The sequence below is a fragment of the Chlorocebus sabaeus genome, chromosome 12 (genome assembly GCF_047675955.1).
Source record: "Chlorocebus sabaeus isolate Y175 chromosome 12, mChlSab1.0.hap1, whole genome shotgun sequence".
NCBI classification, from domain to species: Eukaryota; Metazoa; Chordata; class Mammalia; order Primates; family Cercopithecidae; genus Chlorocebus; species Chlorocebus sabaeus.
Genome location: NC_132915.1, coordinates 87,289,527 through 87,311,969, shown reverse-complemented (window position 1 = coordinate 87,311,969; position 22,443 = coordinate 87,289,527). Strand labels below are relative to the sequence as shown.

The 22,443-nt window shown below is 42.1% G+C and overlaps 1 protein-coding gene across 4 annotated transcripts in view; it reads left to right on the top strand.

Moving 5' to 3' along the window:
• The window catches only part of ASTN2 (astrotactin 2), a 987,199-nt gene that overhangs the window by 117,791 nt on the left and 846,965 nt on the right, over positions 1-22,443 (top strand). For all 4 annotated transcript variants that reach the window (XM_007968251.3, XM_007968252.3, XM_007968250.3 and 1 more), the window contains exon 2: positions 9,090-9,277. In XM_007968251.3, coding sequence (XP_007966442.1) covers positions 9,090-9,277 — 188 coding nt within the window. The remainder of the gene's footprint in view (positions 1-9,089; positions 9,278-22,443) is intronic.

Below are 22,443 nucleotides of genomic sequence, written 5' to 3'. Positions count from 1 at the left end.
GGATATCTTTAAATTATGAAATGTCCAGATTATAGACTCTCCCTGCTTGCCCTGTCCAAACCCCTGATAAACGAGGAGCATTAACTGACCTCTCACATGTGTTCCTGTAACACGCTGTGCCTCCTATCTTGCGGTCATTACCACACACTCATCATCTTTGCTGACTTTCCTTTTTCTGCTCTCCTAGATTGTGACTTTCTTGAGGACAAGAAACTCAGGAAATGTACATGTAGTGATGCATTGATTCGACAAATATTTATTGCACACCTGCTGCATGCTAAATAATGAAGACTGCAATGTCCTAGACAGGCATCGTCTTCTATGAATTAATGATTAAATGGGTGGATGACTGAAAAACCTGAAGCAAGGGGAAATGCTTGGTGCTGCTTAGAGGGAACAAAAGAATATCTAGACTAAATTGGAAAGTCTGTGAGGATAGTAGTCAAATTGATCTTTTCCTCCAATCTATTCTTAGGACCTAGCACTGTGCCTGGCACATTTCAGACAGTCAGTAGATAATTATTGGAAGGTATATTGGTGGATGAAGTATGTTGTTGGATGATTGTATTTGCTTTCAGAACTAACTGTAAAACTTTGCAGATTTCTAAGCATGTTGCTATGCATGGCCTTATTTTCTCTCAGTTCTACATTAGATGTGATGTAAGTAGGCCACACTGTGACCCCCATTTTACAAGTAAAGAAAGTCACAGAGGCTCTGTAATTTGTGCTCCAGGACACCAGTCAGGTGCTGTAGATAGATCACAAAAATATAAGCTTCTGACTCAAAATTCAGTGTTGTCTTCACCAACCCAGGCTGTTTAATTAGGTCAGAATGACTGGGGTCCATCCATTCACCTATTCACCCATCAGTCCATCCACCTTGTCATCTTAATTCATGGTATATGGAGAGCTTCATTAACCTCTGAGCTCGGGCTTGGTCTGACTGCATAAAGGAGCCCCAAGTGGGACCCGGCACTTATATTATTCTGTTAGGTGATGGTCCATGGGCAAGAGTTGGTAGCCCCCAGCCTCCCTCTATAATGGTAGCTTCTGCATTTTATACTGGTTCCCCCACTGTATCCCTTTGTACATTTGTGACCTTCTTGCCTTCTTGCCCTTGTGCCAATTCTCCATCTGAAATGCCCTCTGCCACATAGCCATTTGTTGAAATCTTGCCAATTCTTTGAGACTCCTCCATGAAGACTTTTTAGATCCAGCCAGAAGTAATCTCCTTTCCTCTAAGCTTTCTACTTTGCTTTATAGCTATTTATAGCATGTCTTTTCTCAGCCCCTTGGACTAAGCTCCCGAGGACAGAGTCCCACAATGCCAGCTCTCAGAAAAGGCTGGTTGACTAAATTAATCTTTAAAGTGAGTATTTGCATCTGCTACAGAGGTAAAATATAGTCAATATAGAAAACGTAGGGAACAGTTAATCAAAACATGATTAAAATCACCTCTGATCCCGCTACTTAGAGAGTGCCATTCTTCGTGGTCCACTGTATTTTTTTTCCAGCTGTTTATACACATACTCATGTCTAAACAGAATCATAAGAGTGTCCATTTTCTATGTGAACTTCCCCTATCTCACTTCATGAAAATATAAGCTCCTTGAAAATTAACATTTCTTTCTTTTCATGTGCATTCTCCAGGATGTTAGGTAAATTTCTGTAGAGTTGCTGTATGGGAATCCAGCCATTATTGACACCACAAGTTGCTGTCTCTTCTCTCTATCCTCTGGAAATACTCATCTGACTTCAAATATGGTATAGCTCAATTAAACATACAGAACATTTTGGAGCCCCTACTCTGTTCAGCCACTGTACCAGGCACCAGGCTACACAAATAGTGCACTGACATGTCCCTGCACTAGGATCCAATAAGGGAAGTCAGCTGTATACAGAGACTATTTTAAGAGAGAGAGAGAGAGAGAGAGAGAGAGAGAGAGAGATACACACCAAGTCAGTGGTAAGAGGATGCTATAACTATGTATATAAAGTCATATATAACAAATGTAACTGTGGAGTGCTCTCTAAGTATCAAGACCAACCTGACAGCTAGTTTGTTTGTATTATCTCATTTGATTCTAAAAACGACCCTGTGAGGCAGGTGCTGTTATTATTCTCATTTGGTAGGTGGGGGAACTGAGGCATGAAGAAGTGAAGAGCTTGCCCAAAACACACAGGTTGAATACATGGGCGATGGGATGCAAATTCAAGCAGTTGGTCTCCAGACCCTGTGATCTTATGCAGCATGCAATATTCCTCCTTATGAAAGCATGGAGGATCACAACATATTGAATTAGGAAAAAAACATAGTATATGTGGTATGTTATATAAACATCTGGTCAGTATTGATATTTAAGTGCAAGGAAAGGCATACGAAGAGATCAGACTGGGGAGAAATGCATATGATAGGCCAGGAAAGGCCTTGTATGTCAGGCTCAATAAATTAGGTTTTATCTTGAGGGACCATAGAAAACATTGTAGGGTTTTGAGCAAAGGTATTGTATGGTTAGTTTGACAAGTTAGAAATTTCATCCTGGTAGCCATTTAATGGATGGCTGGAAGGACGGAAGCCTGAAGGTAGGGATACCTGTTAAGGAGCCTGCTGAATAGTCTTCATTTGCTTCTTGAGATCCCCTTTGCCACCTGCTGTGCACCCAGGAAGGCTGACTTATATGATTTGTTTCATTTAAGCATCCTTGGGTGTTTAGTCGAGGTCAACTTGTGTGAGACGCCTGCAAAACGTTGCTGGGTAGAAGGAGAATGAGGTTAGGAATTTACCCTCTTGAAAACCTCCATCCTGGGTTGTGCATTGGCAGTGGCTGGGTTATTCTAATAAAAGCTATAGTTCTTATCTGGTAGCTATATGGTAGCCCTTTCCTACAGCTATGGCTTTTGTAGGGTTTGATAATCCCCCATCCCGAACATCCCTTGCCCTTCAGGCCTAGGGTGGTGACGATTCCTTGCTGTTGTCAACATGGGAGTACTTTGTTGCTCATCATTAGTTTGCTTTAACCCTGCCCAAGCCTTTGTAAATTCTCCCTTCATTAAACACTTCAATGACCTTCCTGAGTATGTCTCCTCCTCTCTGATGAGACCCTGACTGGCACAGAACCATTTGCAATAGCCCATGAGAGAGATGATAAAGCTTTGCATTAATTAAGCATTTTAGAGATGAAAAAGGGCATGAGTATTTGCGATTGTTTCCCAGGCCCACTCAGCAAGACTTGATGTGTGACAATCACCCATGAATGCTGGAACAGCTAGTGGCAAGGTTGGTTAAAGTGAACATCACTACCTTTCTCAACTCTTTCTGCCCGGGCAGTGAGTTCATCTCATGTAATGTCTGCTTTCCCCATGGCGAGAAAAAGACCATTTGCAAACTCATTGGAAGCTTTCTCTGGGCTTCAGCAAATAATCTGCTGGAGGGTCAGCTGGTGCTAAAGAATCAGAAGGCTGCTTAGTTAGCCACTTGGGAGATGTTACCAAGATGGCTGGTGATGAGAAGAGCTGCTTATTTTCATAATGACCTTCAGGAATTAAATAAAAATACAATGAGTGTCATAGATTAGGAAGAACAAGCCGATTAAAAGCACAACATGCCTTTGGGATTTTTTATTTCTTTTCCAGGAGGCTGAAAGGCATCAGTGGCCACCGAGGCAGGATGGCAGTCTACCCAGAATCGCTGATGAAGGCTGATCCTCTCTCTTGGCTTTTTTGGGGCGGTTGAGGGGATTTGAGCCTGTTGAATATTTCACGAGTTGCAGCCCATGGGGGAGAGCAGAAAAAGGTGAAAAGGCAATCCCTGTGTTTCTTTATGATTCCAATATAAAACCAAGCTATCCAGGGTGGGAGGGAGGCAGGCACTGGAGTCAGCCTACCGCCGGAAGGCATGGTGCACCAATTCTCCCACTTTAATATCTGCTGTTTCATTTTATATTCATCATGTCAGCATAATCTGCCTTTATGGGAATCGTCTTGGTTCCCGACCAAATGCGTTTAGTCCCCCTTTTGCTTTAAGTTTGATTGTAATATGACTTGAAGACTTCAATGAAATGTTTATGTGGAAGGAGTAGGGGAAGAGAAAAGGGAAAATGCAATTGGAAAATCAATCAGCAGAGAATTTCAAGACCTGGTTTTGGTCATGTTACTGTTTTATTAACCTGTTTTTAAGGGACACAGGGCTGGTTTTCTGACCAAGTGTACTCTACTGGTTCTGAATAAAATGTACACAGTATCACCAAGCATTCAAAGCCCTTAACTCTGTGTCTGAATTACTTTTTTTTTTTTTGAGATGGAGTCTCACTCTATCACCTAGGCTGAAATGCAGTGGCACAATCTCAGCTCACTGCAACCTCCACCTCCCGGGTTCAAGCGATTCTCCTGTCTCAGCCTTCTGAACAGCTGGGACTACAGGTGCATGCTGCCACACCCGGCTAATTTTTGTATTTTTAATCGAGGCGGGATTTTACCATATGGGCCTGGCTGGTCTCAAACTCCTGACCTCATGATCCACCCACCTAGGCCTCCCAAAGTGCTGGTATTACAGGTGTGAGCCACCGCGGCAGGCCCTGAACTACATTTCTCACCTGACATTCTGTTCCACTTTGACATACACACGCAACTTCATGCCCCTGAGATGAGGAGCTGATCTCTACGCCTTCTTCTCCTCCCCTCTGAGGGACATCCATCTGTTCATCCTCTGCAATGCTCATACCGCCACCTTTTGGAAGTAGTTCTTGGCTGCAAGCTAGGAGAGTCTTTTCCTCCCTTGGAGTTTTCAGTAGATCTTTAGTTCTTCCTCTTCTTCTTCTTCTTCTTTTTTTTAATTCCCTGATGAAATGTAACACTCTTTGAATTCTATTTTTCAGTCCCTCCACCATTTTATTATGGATGTGTGCAAATAAGTGTATTACTGAGTCACTAAAATATATGTAAATGCATAAATATATATATACCAAATCACTGAAATATATATATATATGCATTAAGCATTTTAAGGATGAAAAAGGGCATGAGTATTTGAAATATATATACACATATATATGTATATAATTCAGTGATTCAGTAATTATTTACTGAGCATGTATTATGTGCCAAGCACTTTCCAAAGTGCTTGAGAGATGGCAGGAAATAAGACACACAAGGTCCCTGCTCTCCTGAAGAGAGAGACAATAAACACATGTTCAAGGAAGTGTAAAGCATAAATTGACCTTCCTTCCTTCCTTCCTTCCTTCCTTCCTTCCTTCCTTCCTTCCTTCCTTCCTTTCATTTCATTTCATTTCATTTTTGAGACAGAGTCTTACTCTGTATCCCAGGCTGGAGTGCAGTGGCGCAATCTTGACTCCCTGCAACCTCCACTTTCCGGGTTCAAGCGATTCTTGGGCCTCTGCCCCCTGAGTAGCTGGGATTACAAGCACATGCCACCATGCCTGCTTAATTTTTATATTTTTTTAATAGAGATGGGCTTTTGCCATGTTGGCCGGGCTGGTCTCAATGGCCTGCCTTGGTCTCCCAAAGTGCTGAGCTCATGCCATGACGCCCGGCGTGAATTTCTAATCATGATAACCGCTATCGAAAGTTTTTGTAAAAGGGATATAATAAAGATTGGATGTGTGTGAAGAGGACTTCAGCTAGAGTGAACAGGCACAGCTTCTCTGAGCAGGTATCATTTGAACTGAGAGACAAACACTGAGAAGAAGGCAGCTCATAGGTTCTGGGAGGAGAGTGCTAGGAATGTTGGGCAGAAAGTACTCAAGCCCTGAGACAAGTGGGAGTCTGGCCTGTTTGAGAAACAGCTGTAAGTCCTGCAGGGATGGAGTGCATGATGAAGGGGTGATGGTGGAAGATAGTCCCGATAACACACAGTTGCCTGGACCATGGTCAATGGAGAGTGTGCATGTGTGTAGACAGTAACATGAGCCAGGAGACATTTGGCTGGGGAGAATTTCCACTGCTAAATGATTATGAGCTCCCTGAAGGCAAGGCTATATCTCGTTTAACTCCATATTCTGAGCTACTGGGCTGCCTGGAATGGAGTAGGTGTTTGATAAGTATGTTTAATAAATAAACAAATGCATAAATAAATGAATAATGAGTGAATGAATGATCAAGGCCTTCTGCTTTTTCTAAAGCATTTTTCCCTTTAACATTTCATACCCCTCCTCTCTCCTCTCCAACAACAGTTTCTTTTCTTTGTAATAAAGTAAGTCTGGAGTTATTCTCTGTGATTCAATATTTACTGTGTTTCACACACTGTTATTATCATTTAACGTTTACTGTCTGCTGACTGTGCACTCATCGCTGTAGCAAACAAAGAGCTCAATCTAGTTTTGGTTCATGGGCTAATTTAGTGAAGAAAAAGGAGATGTAAGTGCAACTGGCATAGTAGAAATTGCACGGACTGGAAATCCACTGGTTCTAGCTAGGTACAAATTCACCAGTGAACTTAAGTCACCAACCTCCTGAGACCTTCTGCTTTCTCATCTGACCATGGAAAGGGGAAGCCTCTTTAATAGTGGGATTTCAGGCACAGGCTGGAGAGAACACTAGGAGTGAGGAGTTCAGATTTCCACAAGCATCCCTCTGTTCACACCACCTTCCTCTGTGGCAGGCTGTGTCAACCAGATGTAACCTACCTTGGGGCTTTCTTCTGGTGCCTTTCCAGGGACACTCAGCACATGGAGCACCTGCCTAGCCAGCAGTACGTGGAACTACTGAATTAGACACTGCTATTTCTAGTGCAGCTCTCAGCCCTGGGTTCCCTGGACCTCTGGTTTTGGGCTTTGGTGCACTGAGAGAAAAATGAGCCAGACCATTTACCATAATGTCTTCACCTTGCCTTGGCCCAGCTGGCTGTCTGCCAGGGAAGCTACTGCCAAGGCCTTGGGTGCTGAGGCTGGGAGGGGGTCAGTGGGGCAGCAGATCACCTCAGCCTGGGATCAAGAGAAGGTGCTGAGAGGAGACCTACTGCTCAAATTGATCACCCAGCCAGTCCCTCCTCAGAACCACAGTGGCTTCTCAGGGCCCTTTGGGGCCTGTGCTCTAAGCACTGACAAACCTTTGTGATTATCTCAAGGCCTGTTCAACTCTTCCAGCTGCAAGGGAAGCCCAAGCATGTGTTTGCTTGGCCTAATAACTTACTATATTCTCACCACTTTGTCTTTTACTTGGAATGAGTAGGAGGCCATGCAAAGACTGTAAATGGAGGGCTTAGTGATGTGAGATGACTTTTGCTTGGCAGGATTCCTCTGACTTCTGGTTGAGCATAGAATGGACAAGGGTGGAAGAAGAGAGTCAAGTTAAGAAGGGCTTGCAGTAAGCCAGGCAGGAGAGCATAATGCCTTGTCCCCTGTGGCTGATGTAGAGGGACTGGAAAGGGTTGAATGTTGGATGGCTTTGGAAGGATTTCCTGATGAACTGAACGAGGAGTGGGAGAGAAAGCAAGCTGTCAAGGATGGCTCACGGTTTTTGTTTTTTATTTTTTTCAGAGCAGCTGAAGGATGAATTAGATCCTGTTCCTATCAGTGATGATGATGATGACAAATCAATGCCTAACTTAAAAACTGATAGCTACTATTTTTAACTCTTATTAAGTACTAAACACTCTTCTCCTAAGGATTTTTGATTGTGAACCTCAAGGAGGGAGAGTCTATTGGGCATGGGTGATATAAAAATAATTCAGTAGAACTGGGTGATGAGTAGGTGATTTGGTGGTATCATCTCTTCTTTTCAAGATGATTCTTTTTTATTCCGTGTCACCAGATATGATGAGCACTGCAGTGGTACATGGAGAGAGCTGATTGAATAAGTGGCTATAACTCAGCTTGCCCATCAGTCCTCCTCGTGTGTGTGTGTTTGTGTGTGTGTGTGTGAATGAACACACTTGAGGTCTTTGGGGACTGTAGGAATACTGCCTCAAAGTCATAGCTGTCTCAGGGGGAGGGGCTGAGGTTCTAAGCTTCCAACACTACTAAGGCTACTTGTCTACTGATGGACACTGTAAAGGCTATTTGTCTCCCATTTATCTCTCTTGAGCGCAGACCTAATAATCCTCCAAGAACTCCACCACCTTTCCCTTGTATTAATGCTTGAGATACATTGATGGGTCTTATCTTTCTAGGACATTTGCAGGCATACACCCCTTTAGTCAAGGGGACTGTGGAACAATTGTACAATCCCCTTGCAATGACACTTTCAGCACCTTATGCCATGACTCTTTTTTACTAATAAAAAGGTATGATACATTGAACAAAAATACTATTCAAATGATACTCATTTTTAAGTTATTTACAGAAGGAAAACCAGCATAGAGACAAGAATTAGAAACTTCAAGTCAGGAGATTGAATTTTACAATTTACTAGAAAGTTCTCACTCCCCACCGGCTATATGAAAACATTAGGATAGGGCAGTAGCTATGCCGGTATTTTTAAACCAAAGAAACTTTTGTGCCTACGTTCTTTTGCTTGGGAGTGCAGTATATACCTTACAAAAAAATGGAGCTGCTCTGATGGAAGCAAGAGGGACATGCTCAGGGCAACCCTCTTGGTAAGCTCCTTTCCCATGCAAGATGACCCTGAGCTACCTCAGCTGAGCTGATGCTCTCTTGGGCCTTTCTGGCTCCGAGGTTTGGCCATGAGTACTTCCAGATCAGCTTCTAAAGAATCCATACTCTCAACTCCCACTCCTTTCATGGATTTCTTTCCTTCATCTTCTTCTAGTTCCATAGCCACAAAAGAATGAAAGCACTTTTATCCTTAGTTCCATTCCACTATCAGAGTAGAATGAATTACCCAATCACATGTGATGTATTAAAAAGGGCCTCAGACAGATCTGGGTGCAAACCCCACTTCCACTATTCTGTTACTCTAGGTGAATCTTGGTCACAGTTGACCCACCTATAAATGAAAGTGATGATCCCTAGCTCATAGACTTGATGTGAGGAAAGACATCCTGGCAAAAAAAAAACAAAAACAAAAACAAAAAAAACGGATGCCTGCTGAGCTGATTATGTGGGCTCTTTTCCTTCTGGGAGCACCGAGGCCAGGCATACAGCTCACCCAGTGCCTCGGGTCTTGTCTTGCAGAGATGTCTGGCACAGCGGCGGACATCTCGCTGGTGCACTGGAGACAGCAGTGGCTGGAGAATGGCACCTTGTACTTCCACGTCTCCCTGAGCAGCTCTGGGCAGCTGGCCCAAGCCACCGCCCCCACTCTCCAGGAGCCCTCGGAGATTGTTGAGGAGCAGATGCACATCCTCCACATTTCTGTGATGGTGAGTGACGGGGGGATGTGCTCGGGGTCGGGGATTGCGTTGGGGAGGAATGGGTGGAGAGATGGAGGGGGCAGGGGATGGTCCACAGATGGAAGGAAAGAGCCAAGCTCAAGAGGTTAGAATGAGAAACAAAATAATATGGATTCTGTGGTGTCACTTGGACTGATGCATACCCATCCATCATCTGTCAGCTGTGACAAACTAATTGTGCTTCAGAGAAGAAAATAAAGGGTCTCCAACTCCTCAGCCTTTTGGCCGACATCTCTGGGAATAGCTGTTTAACATCTGTCACGTGCTTGGCCTGCTTTGCTGAGGGCTGAGGTTTGGTGCTTCAGAATACAACTGGCCATTCCAAGAATGACTGAACAAGCAAAATTGGAATAAAACCAGAACGGACTGCCTTTTCCAAAGTGCCCTTGATGTGTCAGGTGTTTTAACCCTTACAACAACTGCATGGTGACCCTTGGAGCTGGCCTGGATGTAGCCCTTGCAGCGGTTCACAGAAGCCCCTCCATAACTCTCACTTTATAGTTGCTAATACTGTGGCAGAGGGGCAAAGAAACTTACCCAAGGTCACATAGCCAGTGAAAGATGCAGCTACTCTTGAGTGTTCAAATCCAAGCATATCTGGCTACTAAGCCTGAACTATGTCCTATATACTCTGTTTTCTCTCAATTCAAGAATTTCTTGAGTATCTACCATTTGTTAAGCCCTGTACTGGACACATTTATGGAACTTATCTCACTGTGCTCTTGCCAAGAATGGATGAGGTCCAGCGAATCACCTCCACATGGTTGCAGAGAGAAGATGTGGCTGTCCAGCTCTGTTGGCCCCATGATACAGAACTCTGAGTCTGCTGCCTCCACCCAGAAGGTCACTAGGGCTGGAATCACTTGAGTGGCAGTCTAAAAGTATCTAGGCTTATATTATATGCTTTCTTTAAAAAGCTATATTTATTGGCATTGCATGGTAGATGGAAAAACAAAACCAGAAAATAAATCCAGTATGTAGGAAGCACAGGGTCTAATGGGCTCAGGAAGAAACTTGACATCTTTCTGGTGCTTTATATTCCTCAAAGCCACTCTTACATTTACTTCTCCTTTTCTTCTTTAGTATGGCTCTGCCGGAAACCTGAGGTTAGGAAATGGTATCTCCAGCATACATATGAGGGAGGGTATGGCCCAGAGGGGTGAAGTGATTGGAATAAAGCCACTCAGCAAAGCAGAGCTACCTCTCACTCCTCATTTCTTCCTTGAATTTAACAATCAGCTGTATTTTTTGACTTTACAATGGAGCAAACCTTTAGTTTTAGTCTCTTTCTCATTTCTCTTCGACGAACACTGTGCATTAGACACTCTGATTAGGGTTGAGTAAGATCTTAGAAGTTTTCTCTTTTTGGAAAAACACATACACTCCCCAGCCAGGCAGCAATGTTAATTTTGGACCTTACGCATGCTCATCACGTGGAGGAACAAATCAAGGCCTTTGTGTTATTCATGGAATGAGTGTGATAGACTTTTTCCATATGTATATTTAGCAAATGATGCAGCCTCACACCAAGCAAGTGGGTGCCTGCATGCTAAGTTTGGGGTGCAAATTTGTAAGCACCATCTCAGGGTGCTTGCTGAGTTCCTCATGGGGTGTGGGACACCACTTAATGTTAGGAAGAGGCTGAGGGACGTGAATGCTCTTCTTCCTTTAACATTTGAGAGTGAGACTCAGTTTTGACCAATGTTCATTAAACATTTTCTGTGTTTCAGCACATTTACTTACATATATCCTTCTTGTAACCCAGTAACCTAGATAGTATTATCTCAATTATAAATGAACTTCCAATGTGCCTTTTTTGCCTCCAGGCCCAGCATTAGTTTCACTGAATCAGACTTTCTCCCCAGGATGGTAGGTTTTCCTCAACTTTCCCTTTTGCTCAGTAAGTTCAGCTTCGAAATAATAACTCACTAAGATCCAGATGTCACTGAAATTCCCTGTAGTTCAAGATTTGGCTGGCAGAGTAGGTAACATGGAGGCTGGCACACTCCAGACCCTCCCCACCCATGAGCCAAAGTGGCCCAAGGCTACCACCATGTGTCCAAAGTTCCTTTCCCCATTCAGGGCTCCATAATCTGGACCTCTCCTGTCCTTGCCCTCCCCTCAGGGAACAGAGTCATGTCTTGGAGACACTGAACCCCAAGGTGTTCCGCTTCTCCGAGGTGGGGCATGCCAAGAACACTGTTCTCTCTAGAGGTAGGAAGACAGTCATAAGCACAGACTTGGAGCACAGACTTGAGGTCTCTGACACTGAACTAGGGTATGAGCCCTTTGTCTTGTTTTTGTCATTTATAAAACAAGGATGGTACTCATAGTTATGTAGACACAACAAGCCCTCAGATCAGAGGAGCTTGGCACTTAAGGGTATTTGTTCTTGTTAATAGGGGCACTTTAGTTGAAAAACTTGAGATGTGCTGATTTATTATACCCATTTATTCTGTAGTTGGATACTGAGGTCTGGGACAGGCTAGGACTTGTCTAAGATCCCTCAGGCAGTCAACAGGGCTTGGCCTGGAGGTCAGACCTCTCTGTGGCTCAGACTCTACCCTGGTCATTCTGGCCATGGACAATTCAGCAAAAAGAAAAAGAGTGTTTATATTTAGGATGGCTGGGATCTCTCTCCCCATTTCACAATTGAGAAATCTGAGATTCATGAGTTTAACTGATTTGCCTAAGTCTCCTGGGCTAATAAAAAGGCAGTTCTGGGACCAGGATTTCCCCAGGATTCCAAACTTGGGTTTGGCTGTTCATGAAATCATGGCCCTGACCCTGCAGGATGCACTATTGTTTTCATCTTTGGTGAAGATCCAAGGTGGTCTGTGAGAAGATCCAAATCTTCTAGTCAGATCTCAAAGAAGTCTGGAGGCTAGGATCTATGCACTTCATCCCCTTTTGTCAGCACAAATATCCTGCTCACCCATGCAGGGAAACTGGCTCCCATTCAGCCACTGGAACCTGCTACAATCCATGCCTCCTAGGGGAGAGCCATTGCACTCTCTAGGCTTGTGAAGCCCAGAGTTGAGCATCTACCTGGTCCCAAAGGTTGCATCATCTGAATATTAATATCCCAAAAGGTGATGCAGCAAGGAGGTACTCTGAACCCGGTCCAGAAAGAAAGAGTAAACAGTCATCTCCATTTGTCTTCTGCCCCAGCTGCAGCATGCCCTCCTCAGCTCCTCAGCTGTGCAGGTGGCAGGATGCAGAGAAAAAAGCAGAGCAATGGAATTCAGCAGACCTGGCTCTGAATATAGTCTCTTCTACTTCCTGCTTCCTGGTCATTTTACCTTAGGCACATCCCTTTGTGCCTCTGAGCCTCAGTTTCCTTATCTATGAAACAAAACTGATTGTACCAATCTCACAGAATTATTGAAAAGAGTGGAGAAAAATTATTGAAAAGAGTGGAGAAACGAGTGGAAAAAACATACAATGGTGCCTAATACCCAGGCTGGCACACACTGTGCATAGTCACAAATGGCTATTAATAATGTCATTGAAACAATGTTTAAAGGACTCCAATTTCGGAGTAAAAAGACATTGGCTTTAGTCCTATATTTGCTGCTATTTTGCTGTCTGATCTAGAGAAATAATCATAATACCTGACATTTATTTTGAGTATTTATTATATGCCAGGCAGTGTTCCAAATTTTGTTCTCTGCGTATTATCACTTTCAATCCTCACAACAAACCTTAAGGTGGATACTATCCCTCACCTGAGGAATCTGAAATGTTAATAAATACCTATCTACGTGACATTGATCACACAAAGGTTAAGTGGCAAAACCAATTTTTCACTCTATATATGCTGGTTTCAGAAACCGTGCCCTTCATCTGTATAACAGGCCACCATTTTCCTTCTCTATGCATCCATTGTTGATTTAAATGATAAGATTTCATGAGTGAATCCTTACAAAGACTCTACCCTATGTGGAATCCATGGGTATTTTATGAGGGTTTATGACTTGGAAATCAACTCCAGGGTTGAACAATGTCTCTATCACTACCTTTATGTCCTCAGCCAAGTTACCTTCATCTTTTGTAAAACTGGGATAATATTCCCCAATACTTAGAGATTTTTTTCTAGGCACGGAATGAGATCACACTCACAAATGCCCTGCACGATGAAAATAATGACTGCTACCACTGAGAACTTTCTGTATGCCAGGCACAAAGTGCAGCACCTGTGTTATTTCATCTAATTATTCCAATGCTTCTATATGATAAGTCCTGTTGTTGCCCCTCACTTACAGATGAGAGCTAGGGAGTTAGTGGCGTCTTGGCATCTTGCCATCCGCATCGCCAATAAGTGTTGAAGCTGAGATTCCAACTCTGGTTGGAATTGAGAGTCTGTGTGCTTGGGCCCAGTTCTGCATGGCAAAGTCCCTGACATTCAGTAAGTGCTCAAAAAGCAGTAGCTGTTATTAAAATGTTAGCTCTAGTGAGGGTCATCATGTCTGTTATTTATAGAGTATTCACTCCAGGTGCACAAAACATTTGAGAGAAATTGGAAGCTTGTCAGTTAGGGAGAGGAGTTGCTCATGCCAGCATTTTATAGATAGGAGAAAAGAAACCCAAAGGAGGCTGAGTGATTTGGTTACAGGTACACAGTCAGAGGAAAACCATGGCTTGAATCCTGGAGTGTACTTTACATTGTTTATCAGAACAAAGAGGTTCTTTTAGTGTTGGTATTCTTATTTAGGAAGTGGAAAGACTTGACCTGCTTCACGCAGGCATGAGGAAATGCAATAAGTCCTAGCAGATGTGATCACAACTTCTTGTTTCTTTTTTGCATTTAGTTGTTTTTTTTCATTTTGCTTTTTGTTGCCATTGCCATTGTCACATTGGCATTTCAAGATATATTTCACTTTTGCATAGATCAAAGTTGCTTTCAACAAAAATAGTTATCACTTGTGGTTCAGAGGGTTGGTAATATAATTCTACTCTTTCCTCCTCTCCCCCTTTTTAATAGTGAGAAATATAATTTCATTTTAATGTAATGTGTCTTGTTTTAAAGATTTCCACAAGAGTTGCTAGATAGAAACTGTTTGAGACCAATATGTTTCATCTTGGCGCTTTTGTTTTTTCCCTTTCGTCTTTTTGGTGACAAAATGTTTGGAGAAAGGGGATGAAAAGGAATGTTTGGTTTGATGTAGAAGAAGAAAAGAATTTTGAGGGCATGTGTTTCTCAAAAGGATCATCACAAAGAAAATGCCATGGATTTGTACTGCTGGCCTCCAATGAGGGAGGATTCCAAGGCGCCAAAATTCTCTTGCACAACAGGACAAACCTTTCAAAGTGTCTGAACTATCCATCAGTGGAGTAGGCTGAATCAAGAAGTTGTGAGTTTCTTCTCCCTGAGTTTATACAAGTAAAGTCGCTGGGGTTTAGAGAGGAATAATAGTTAAATTAGATGACTATTATAGTTGCCTCCAATTTAGATGATCGATGACTCTGTGATATAATAACATAGAATAATACTTTGAGGATTATAAAATGTCACACAAATCTAAGACATTGTTATTATCATTCTTATTCAGTAGCTTTGTTTAGAGGATCGGTGTGATACTGGGATAATACTTGTTAAAGTTTTCTGTAAAAGGTGGCTTTACATCATTGTTCCAACCATGACATTTTTTCATTCATAGCATATTCCTTCATTCATTGATTTAATCATTCAATCATGTAATGGTTTACCTGCCTATTAAATCCAGCAAGGAAAATCCTATCTTCTAGAAAAAAATAAAATAAAAAGAGAAAAAAAATGCTTTTTACAAAATCAGCCACCAGCTCAGATTGAGCCAACTGTGGGATCTCATTGCTAAAAATGGTCTTATATTTTAAGTTGAATTAATAAAAGGCTAGGTTTCTGAACAAATAATTCTAGAGGTACTTTGTAAGAACTGAAATATTGTGTTTATTTTTGGGGCCATATGTTAAGAGAAACAGTAACTGAGTGGAAATAATAACTGAGTAATCAAGACATTGAAGGATCTTAAACTAATAGTGCTAACAAGCACTTTTACAGTGCTTAATGTGATCGTACTTGACATATATTTAACTCATTAAATTCTTACAGAAATCTCAATAGATATTATTATTACTCCTGTTCTACTGTTGAGAAAATAAACACAGGGAATATAACTAACCTGTAAGACCTGTGACTCTGTGTGTTCTGAGGTTCACATTGCGGCTCCATAACTGACTTAGTAGTAGTGGAATTGGAGCATGTATTTTCTCTGATGGAATTACCTATCTAAAGAGGGGCTGTTATGGGAATCATCAGAGATGATAGATAGAAAGCACATATGCTAGAGCCTGACACATAGCCCTGGTTCTATAAATGTCATTACTCTGCTACTTATAAGTGCATTAGCTTCCTAGGCTGCAATAACAAAGTACCACAAACTGAGTGGCTTAAACGACAGACATTTATTATCTCACAATCCTCGAGGCCGGAAGTTTAAAATCAAGATATCTGCAAGACCATGCACCCTTTGGAGGCACCAGGGAAAGATCTGCTCCAGGCTTTCCTTCTAGGTTCTGGTAGTGCCTTGGCTTGTGGCAGCAGAACTCCATCTTCACATGGCATTCTGCCCATGTGATATCTGTCTCTATGCCCCAATTCTCCCCCTTTTATAAGGACACCAGAGGCCAGGTGCAGTGGCTTAAGCCTGTAATCCCACCGCTTTGAAAGGCCAAGGTGGGTGCATCGCCTGAGCTCAGGAGTTTGAGACCAGCCTGGGCCACATGGCGAAACCCCATCTATAGCAAAAATACAAAAAATTAGTTGGCCTTGGTGGTGTGAGCCTGTGGTCCTAGCTACTCATGAGACTGAGGTGGGAGGATTGCCTGAGCCTGGGAAATGGAGGTTGCAGTGAGCCAAGATCATGCCACTGCACTGTAACTGGATCCCACCCTAACAACCTCACTTATAAATTGATTACCTTTATAAATACCCTGTCTTCAAATAAGGACACATTCTGAGGTACTGAGGATTAGGAGCCTAACATATTGCTTTTGGAGGACCCAATTCAACTGATAACAATAAATATTCAGGTTGGTGCAAAAGTAACTGTAGTTTTTGCCGTTGAAAGTAGTACCACTACTGACAAGATCCACCGATGTATACTAAAATTAATGGTGAAACTTTGAGAAGAAATACCATTACTTTCAAAGGTAAAAACCGGAGTTACTTTTGCACCAACCTAATACTGTCACCATGTTATTTATAAGTAATATTATTGAAAGTCACTCAGGACAACTAGGGTAGGAGAAGTCAAGCTGTTACAGACTGTGACTCCCAAATGCTTTTCAGAGAAAAGGCAGAGTAATAGGGGAAAACAGATCCTGAGAGGGATTATTTAAAATGTGAGGATGGCACACATCTAGTCGTGGAAAAACCATGTAATACAAGCAGCACAAATAGTTATGTGTCTCTGCCGTGCCACTGATATGCTCCATGATCTCATGCAAGTCACGTCCGCTTCTTAGCCTCACTGCACCCACCTAAAAATGAAGATACCAGGCTTATATCAATTGTCAAGGTATGATGAAGTTTGGTAACATAAATATCCCAAGAACTTTTTTATATAAGTGGGCCATACCCCACGAGTATCATTCACGTTTCTTTCTTTTCTTTTTTTTTTTTTTTACAGAAAGCAGAAATTTTAATATTGTAAGTATAGACTTTAAAAATACTTTAAAATTTTAAGTCACGTGAACCTTGTGACTTGGTCTTGACTTGCTTCAACAACATGTTTTCACTAAAAGTCTTCGGGGTCTCTAGCTAGGCCTGTGGGCAAAGTAGGAAAATAAGCCATAGCTTTTGTGTGTAGGAAATGTAGGAAATGCTTATTTTTTTTACAACATTTAGAGATGCACCATAGCGAAGTAGAATGAGCATGGAATTTGGCTTCAGGAGGCCTGGTTTCAAGCTTAGACTACCACATACCAGCTATAGAAATGCAGGCTAGCCATCTCACCTCTCTGAGTTTCTTCTGTGATCATTTGCAAAACGGAAATAAAATTAAAATTATCAAACTAATGCACATAAAAGCATTTAGCAAGAATTTCCAAAAAAAAATGGAAGTATGAAATATAATGGTATCTTGGAGCTGAAAACACCTTAGATCTCACAGAATCCAACTCTTCCAGGCTCATCAGCTCTTGCTTGTTTATTCTGCAAACAAACCACTCTAAATCTCAGTGCCTTGGCCACACAATGCTTTATTTCTCATGCACCTTACACATCAGCAGCTGCAGTCACTGCAGGCTCAGCTCTGCTTGTCTTCTCCTTCTGGTACTTTGGCTGAAGGGGAGCCCCAGTTTGAAACATTTGGTTTTCATGGCAGAGGGAATGAGCAAGAAAGCTGGCAGAAATCTAGGATGCCTCTTGCAACTGATGCTCAGATGTGGATTCTCTCACATTCTATCGGCCAAAGCACATCACATGGCCAAGCCCAGAGCCAATGGCAGGGGTGTGTACTTCTTTTACAGGGGGTGCACATGCAAGCAATTGCCACAGCAATGGAATATACCCCACCTTCATGTTACAGATGGGGAAAATGAAGCTGGAGAATGGATGTTCTTCATCCCTGTCCCATTAGTGTGGGCCAATGATCAAGCCCAGATGGAAAAGTTTGACAAGGGTATCCTGGAGATGGCAAGAGGCAGCTCAGGCAAAGGGCCTGAAGGCAGTTCCACTGAACCTCCTGGCCAAAGCAGAATGCAGAATAAGAGTGTGTATAGCTATAGCTATAGTTGTACATACATAATATGGACAGAGGGAAGCAGAAGAAAATACAGACAGAAACATCTAACCCATATTGATTGAGAAACTATTCTATACTAGGTATATTGAAATTACCAGAGATGGAGAGAAATAAAGAAGAAACTGAGAGAAGGGGGTGCCAAGGATGGGAGAGACTTAGAAAAATAAAGGAAAATTGGCAAGAACAGGCAGAAAGGGATTTAGCAATAAAAGCAGAGATGGGGAAAAGGAAACAGAGAATAAAGAGCATGGAGAAAGTGATACAGAGAGAAGGGAACAGAAGAAGAGAGAGAGAGCAAGTGAGAGGAGCAGATGGAACTCAACCTCAAGAAAGGGCCGGGATTGGGGTAGTGAGGTGGATGGAGTGAAGGGCGGGCAATCAGGGTGATTCCAGGCTAAGGAGGCAGTCAGGCCCAGACAGCATCTGGCAGAGGTGAGAGGGCTGGAGGCAGGGGCACCCAGCACTGTGGATCTGAGAAGAGGCTATGGCGGGGCAGGGTGGACTGGATTGCAACAGGGATTCTAGGAGAAGGGAAGGAGACAGGAGATCCAGAGACTGCAGGGAAGCAAAATGGGGAGGGGTGGATAGGTTGGCAGGAGAGTCAGGGCATGTGTCCCCTTGGTGACCATTCCCAACTTCCTCTGCCCCAGCCTCCTGTTTCACATTTTCCTCCCCTTCAAGAACCTGGGGCTTTTGTGTGGCATTTTAACAGTAACACAAAATGAATGCTGTGTGCACATTTGGAGTGAGGTTCATGCTGTTTACTCCCTTTCTCATATGCCCCAAATAAACCCACAGTAAAAATGGAAAGTAAGCTTCGATTTGGATATATTGGGACTTCTGCCTCTCCCTTCAATTAACCCCCCGTCTTCCTCCTTCCCAGTCTTCAGAAGACAGCTTGATTTGGTGGGAATCACGTTGTTTTGGAGACAAGACAGATGAGGACTTTAATTGTGATTCTTTCCCTTACTGCTGTGTGTCCTTCGGCACATTACTGAACCTTTCTGAATCTCCCTTTCTCCTGAGCTGTAAATGAGGTGAGAGATTCACATTCATGGGGCTGAGGGGAGAAATAAGTGATAACAGGCTCATGAAGCATCAGCAGGGTGCCCAGAGAAGGTCCCTTTCTTTTCCTTTGGCCTCTAAAAATATTCTTCCTATTCTGTTATCGTTCTTGGCCTTCACAAACATCCTTTGAGATAGGTTGATGAGTTATTAAGAATATTGACTTTAAAATATTGATATAAATAATTGACTAAATACATAAATGGGGTAGAAAAGATTGCTCTTTCTTACAGTAGAATTCCAATTAATAAATGTAGAAGGAAAGAGGGAAACAGAAAATCACCATTAGGCAATCACCACTGTAATAATTACTACTGACAAGATCCACCGATGTATACTAAAATTAATGGTGAAATTTTGAGAAGAAATAGGGTATTTGCAGAGTCTCAAAGTATCCTCCCCAAGACATTTATTAATTACAAAAGGAAAATAGTGACTTTACAGTGGAGAAATCTGGCCGATACCACTTGTATTTGCTTCCTAAGGCTGCCGTGACAAATTACCACAATTTAAGAAGCTTAAGACAACAGTAATTTATTCTGTCACAGTTTTGGAGGCCAGAAGTCTGAAATCATGGTGTTGGCAGGGCCACATTCTCCCTGGGACTTGAAGGGAGAATCCTGTCTTGCCCCTTACAGCTTATGGTAGCTCTTGGTTTTCCTTTGCTTGGGCTATGGAATGCTAATTTCAACATCCGCCTCCATACTACATTCTCCTGTGTCTTTTCTTCCGTGTGTGTCTCATTAGGATGCATGTCACTGGATTTAGGGTTCACCTTGATAACTCAGATTGTTATACATAAGATTTTTTACTTAATTACATCAGCAAAGACCCTTTTTTCCAAAGAAGGTAACATTCAGAAGCTCCAGGGATTAGGATGTGGGCATATCTTTCTGGGACCCCCTATCCAACTGACCACACCACCTTAACCAAGTCATCAAAATTAACATCCTCACTCATCAGTTACACTGACGTTACGAATCCACTGAAATAATGCACTGATAAGGACAATGTCATTTCTGTGGGGTTTCCTTGCCAACACTGTATAACCATTCTAATCATGAAAAAATGTTGACAAACCCAATGTTGGACATTCTACAAAATAATTCACAAGCAATGGTCAAAGGTGTTAAGATCATAAACAACAACAAAAACAACAACAAGGAAAACAGTAATTGTCACAAATTGGAGGAAATTAGAGAGACATGACAACTAAATACAATGTGGGATGCGGGACCAAAACAAAAACATTAGTGGAAAAACAAGGACATTAGTGAAAAAATTTTTAAAAAATTAGTCCTTATGAGAGACACACGGAAGAGAAGGCATAGGGAAGATGGTATGAAGATGGAGGGAGAAATGAGCATTAGGTAGCCCAAGCCAAGGAAAACCGAGAGCTACCATATGCTGGAAGACGCATCATTTGTGAAACTTGTGTAAGGTCTGTGGTTTGGTTAATAGTATTGAATCATGGTTAATGTCCTGGTTTTGATTATTTTATTATAGTTATGAAAAATGTTGACATTGGGGGAAGCTGAGTGAAGAGTACACAAGGGCTCTCTACTAAATTTGCAACTTCCTGTGAGTCTATAATTCTTTCAAAATAAAAAGGCTGAAACCCAAAACAAGAATGTTGACTCTGGGACAGAACTGCCTGGATTGGAATCCTGGCCTCACTACATAACTTGTAGTGTGACATTGGTTAAGTTACTTAACTACTCTGTGCCTCTGTCTTCTCAACTATAAAATGGTGAAAATAATAGTTTCTACAATTAAAAGCTGGTAAATACGCAAACCCTATACAAATGTTGTATTAATGATACTATTGATATTGCTGTTTCTGTTGTTCCCTTTTCACAAATGATAAAACCAAGGTCTAGAAGGTTAAGACAACTCTCTACTAAGATCACATAGCCAGTGTCCGAGCCCAGAATTAAACATACATTTCTAATTCCAAATGAGCTCTTTGCTCCATCTGCTCTATAATATTTCCTTTCTTATAGGGGGCAAGGATGGATAAGGGCTTTTTAGAAGCTCATCTCCATAATCATCCAATTACAAGATTATGAGTTATTGAGTCTAGCCTGACCCTGGACCTTGGAAGAAGGCAGCCAGTTCTTTCTGGCCACAGATATTTAGAATTGATGAAAACAGAAATTTCTGATTTAATTCTCAAAAACAAAAGCATTTTTAAAACTCCAGTTCAACCCCTTTAATAGAGTGAAAATATAAAAACAAAGCTTTTAGGTCTCAGAGGGTGACTCACGATGTCTTACAGCAGGTTAATGAGAGAGCTGGCCTTCCCATCTACATCTCAGGGCAGTGTGGGTGTGTCAGGCTCTAAACTGCACCCAGCAGAAGGCCCCTTGCTCCATGCTGAGGGAGCCACTCGCACTGTAGGTTCAGTGCAACTACACTTCACTTCACTGTAGTAATCCTGTCTGCAAATCCACCGATCCGGTCAAACAATTACCCAATTCAAACTTCTGCTGCTAATGTTCCCAGCTCAAGGGCGTCTTTAATAGCAAAATAACACTTGTTTTTTCTTCCTTCCTTCTCTGTTTTTTCCTAATCTCTCCCTGATGAGACATAACATTAATTACAGCAGTTAACAGAAATTCTGTCTCCATTACTGCCTGCCACCTTTTCTATCTTGGCTTCCGCCTCTGAATTTTCTCTCCTGAAGGAAGAGGGGGAAGGGGTTATGCAGATATGGTGATTGTATTTATTTACCTTTGTCTCCGCTTACTTCCTTTGTGCTGAATTTTAAGTCAAGTAGAATCAATATTTTCACTGGGAGTGTGCGTGAGTGTGAATGTGTGTGTGTTGTTTGTGTGTGCCTGCTTCATAATCTAGCTGTCATTTTTGAGCTAATTGTGTTGTTTCCTCTTGTGTGGAAGGAAATCTTATCTGTTTTGGATTAAAATTCAATGAAGGTCATAGCGGCTGGAAAACTTACCAGACTGCTGCAATTAATGTTCATTTGGCTTTGATAAATTGGAACGTTCTCCTCAATAGGACTGGAGTGGATTTCAGAAGCAATAATTCTTCCATTAATTCGATGATTCTGCCTGTGACGGAGGACCTTGTCCTGCTTTTGTTTGTCATCTGTCACTTGGAGGAGCTGGGCATATGTCAGAGATGATTTATCATGATTGCAGCGCCTGCTTGTATTAAAGCATTTAAAACCACTAATTATTTTTACCCCCTGTAAATTGCTTGATTAAACAAAATGTGAGGTTGGAATTGAGGGAGAAAATTTGTGTGTGTCTATGGTTTCCACAG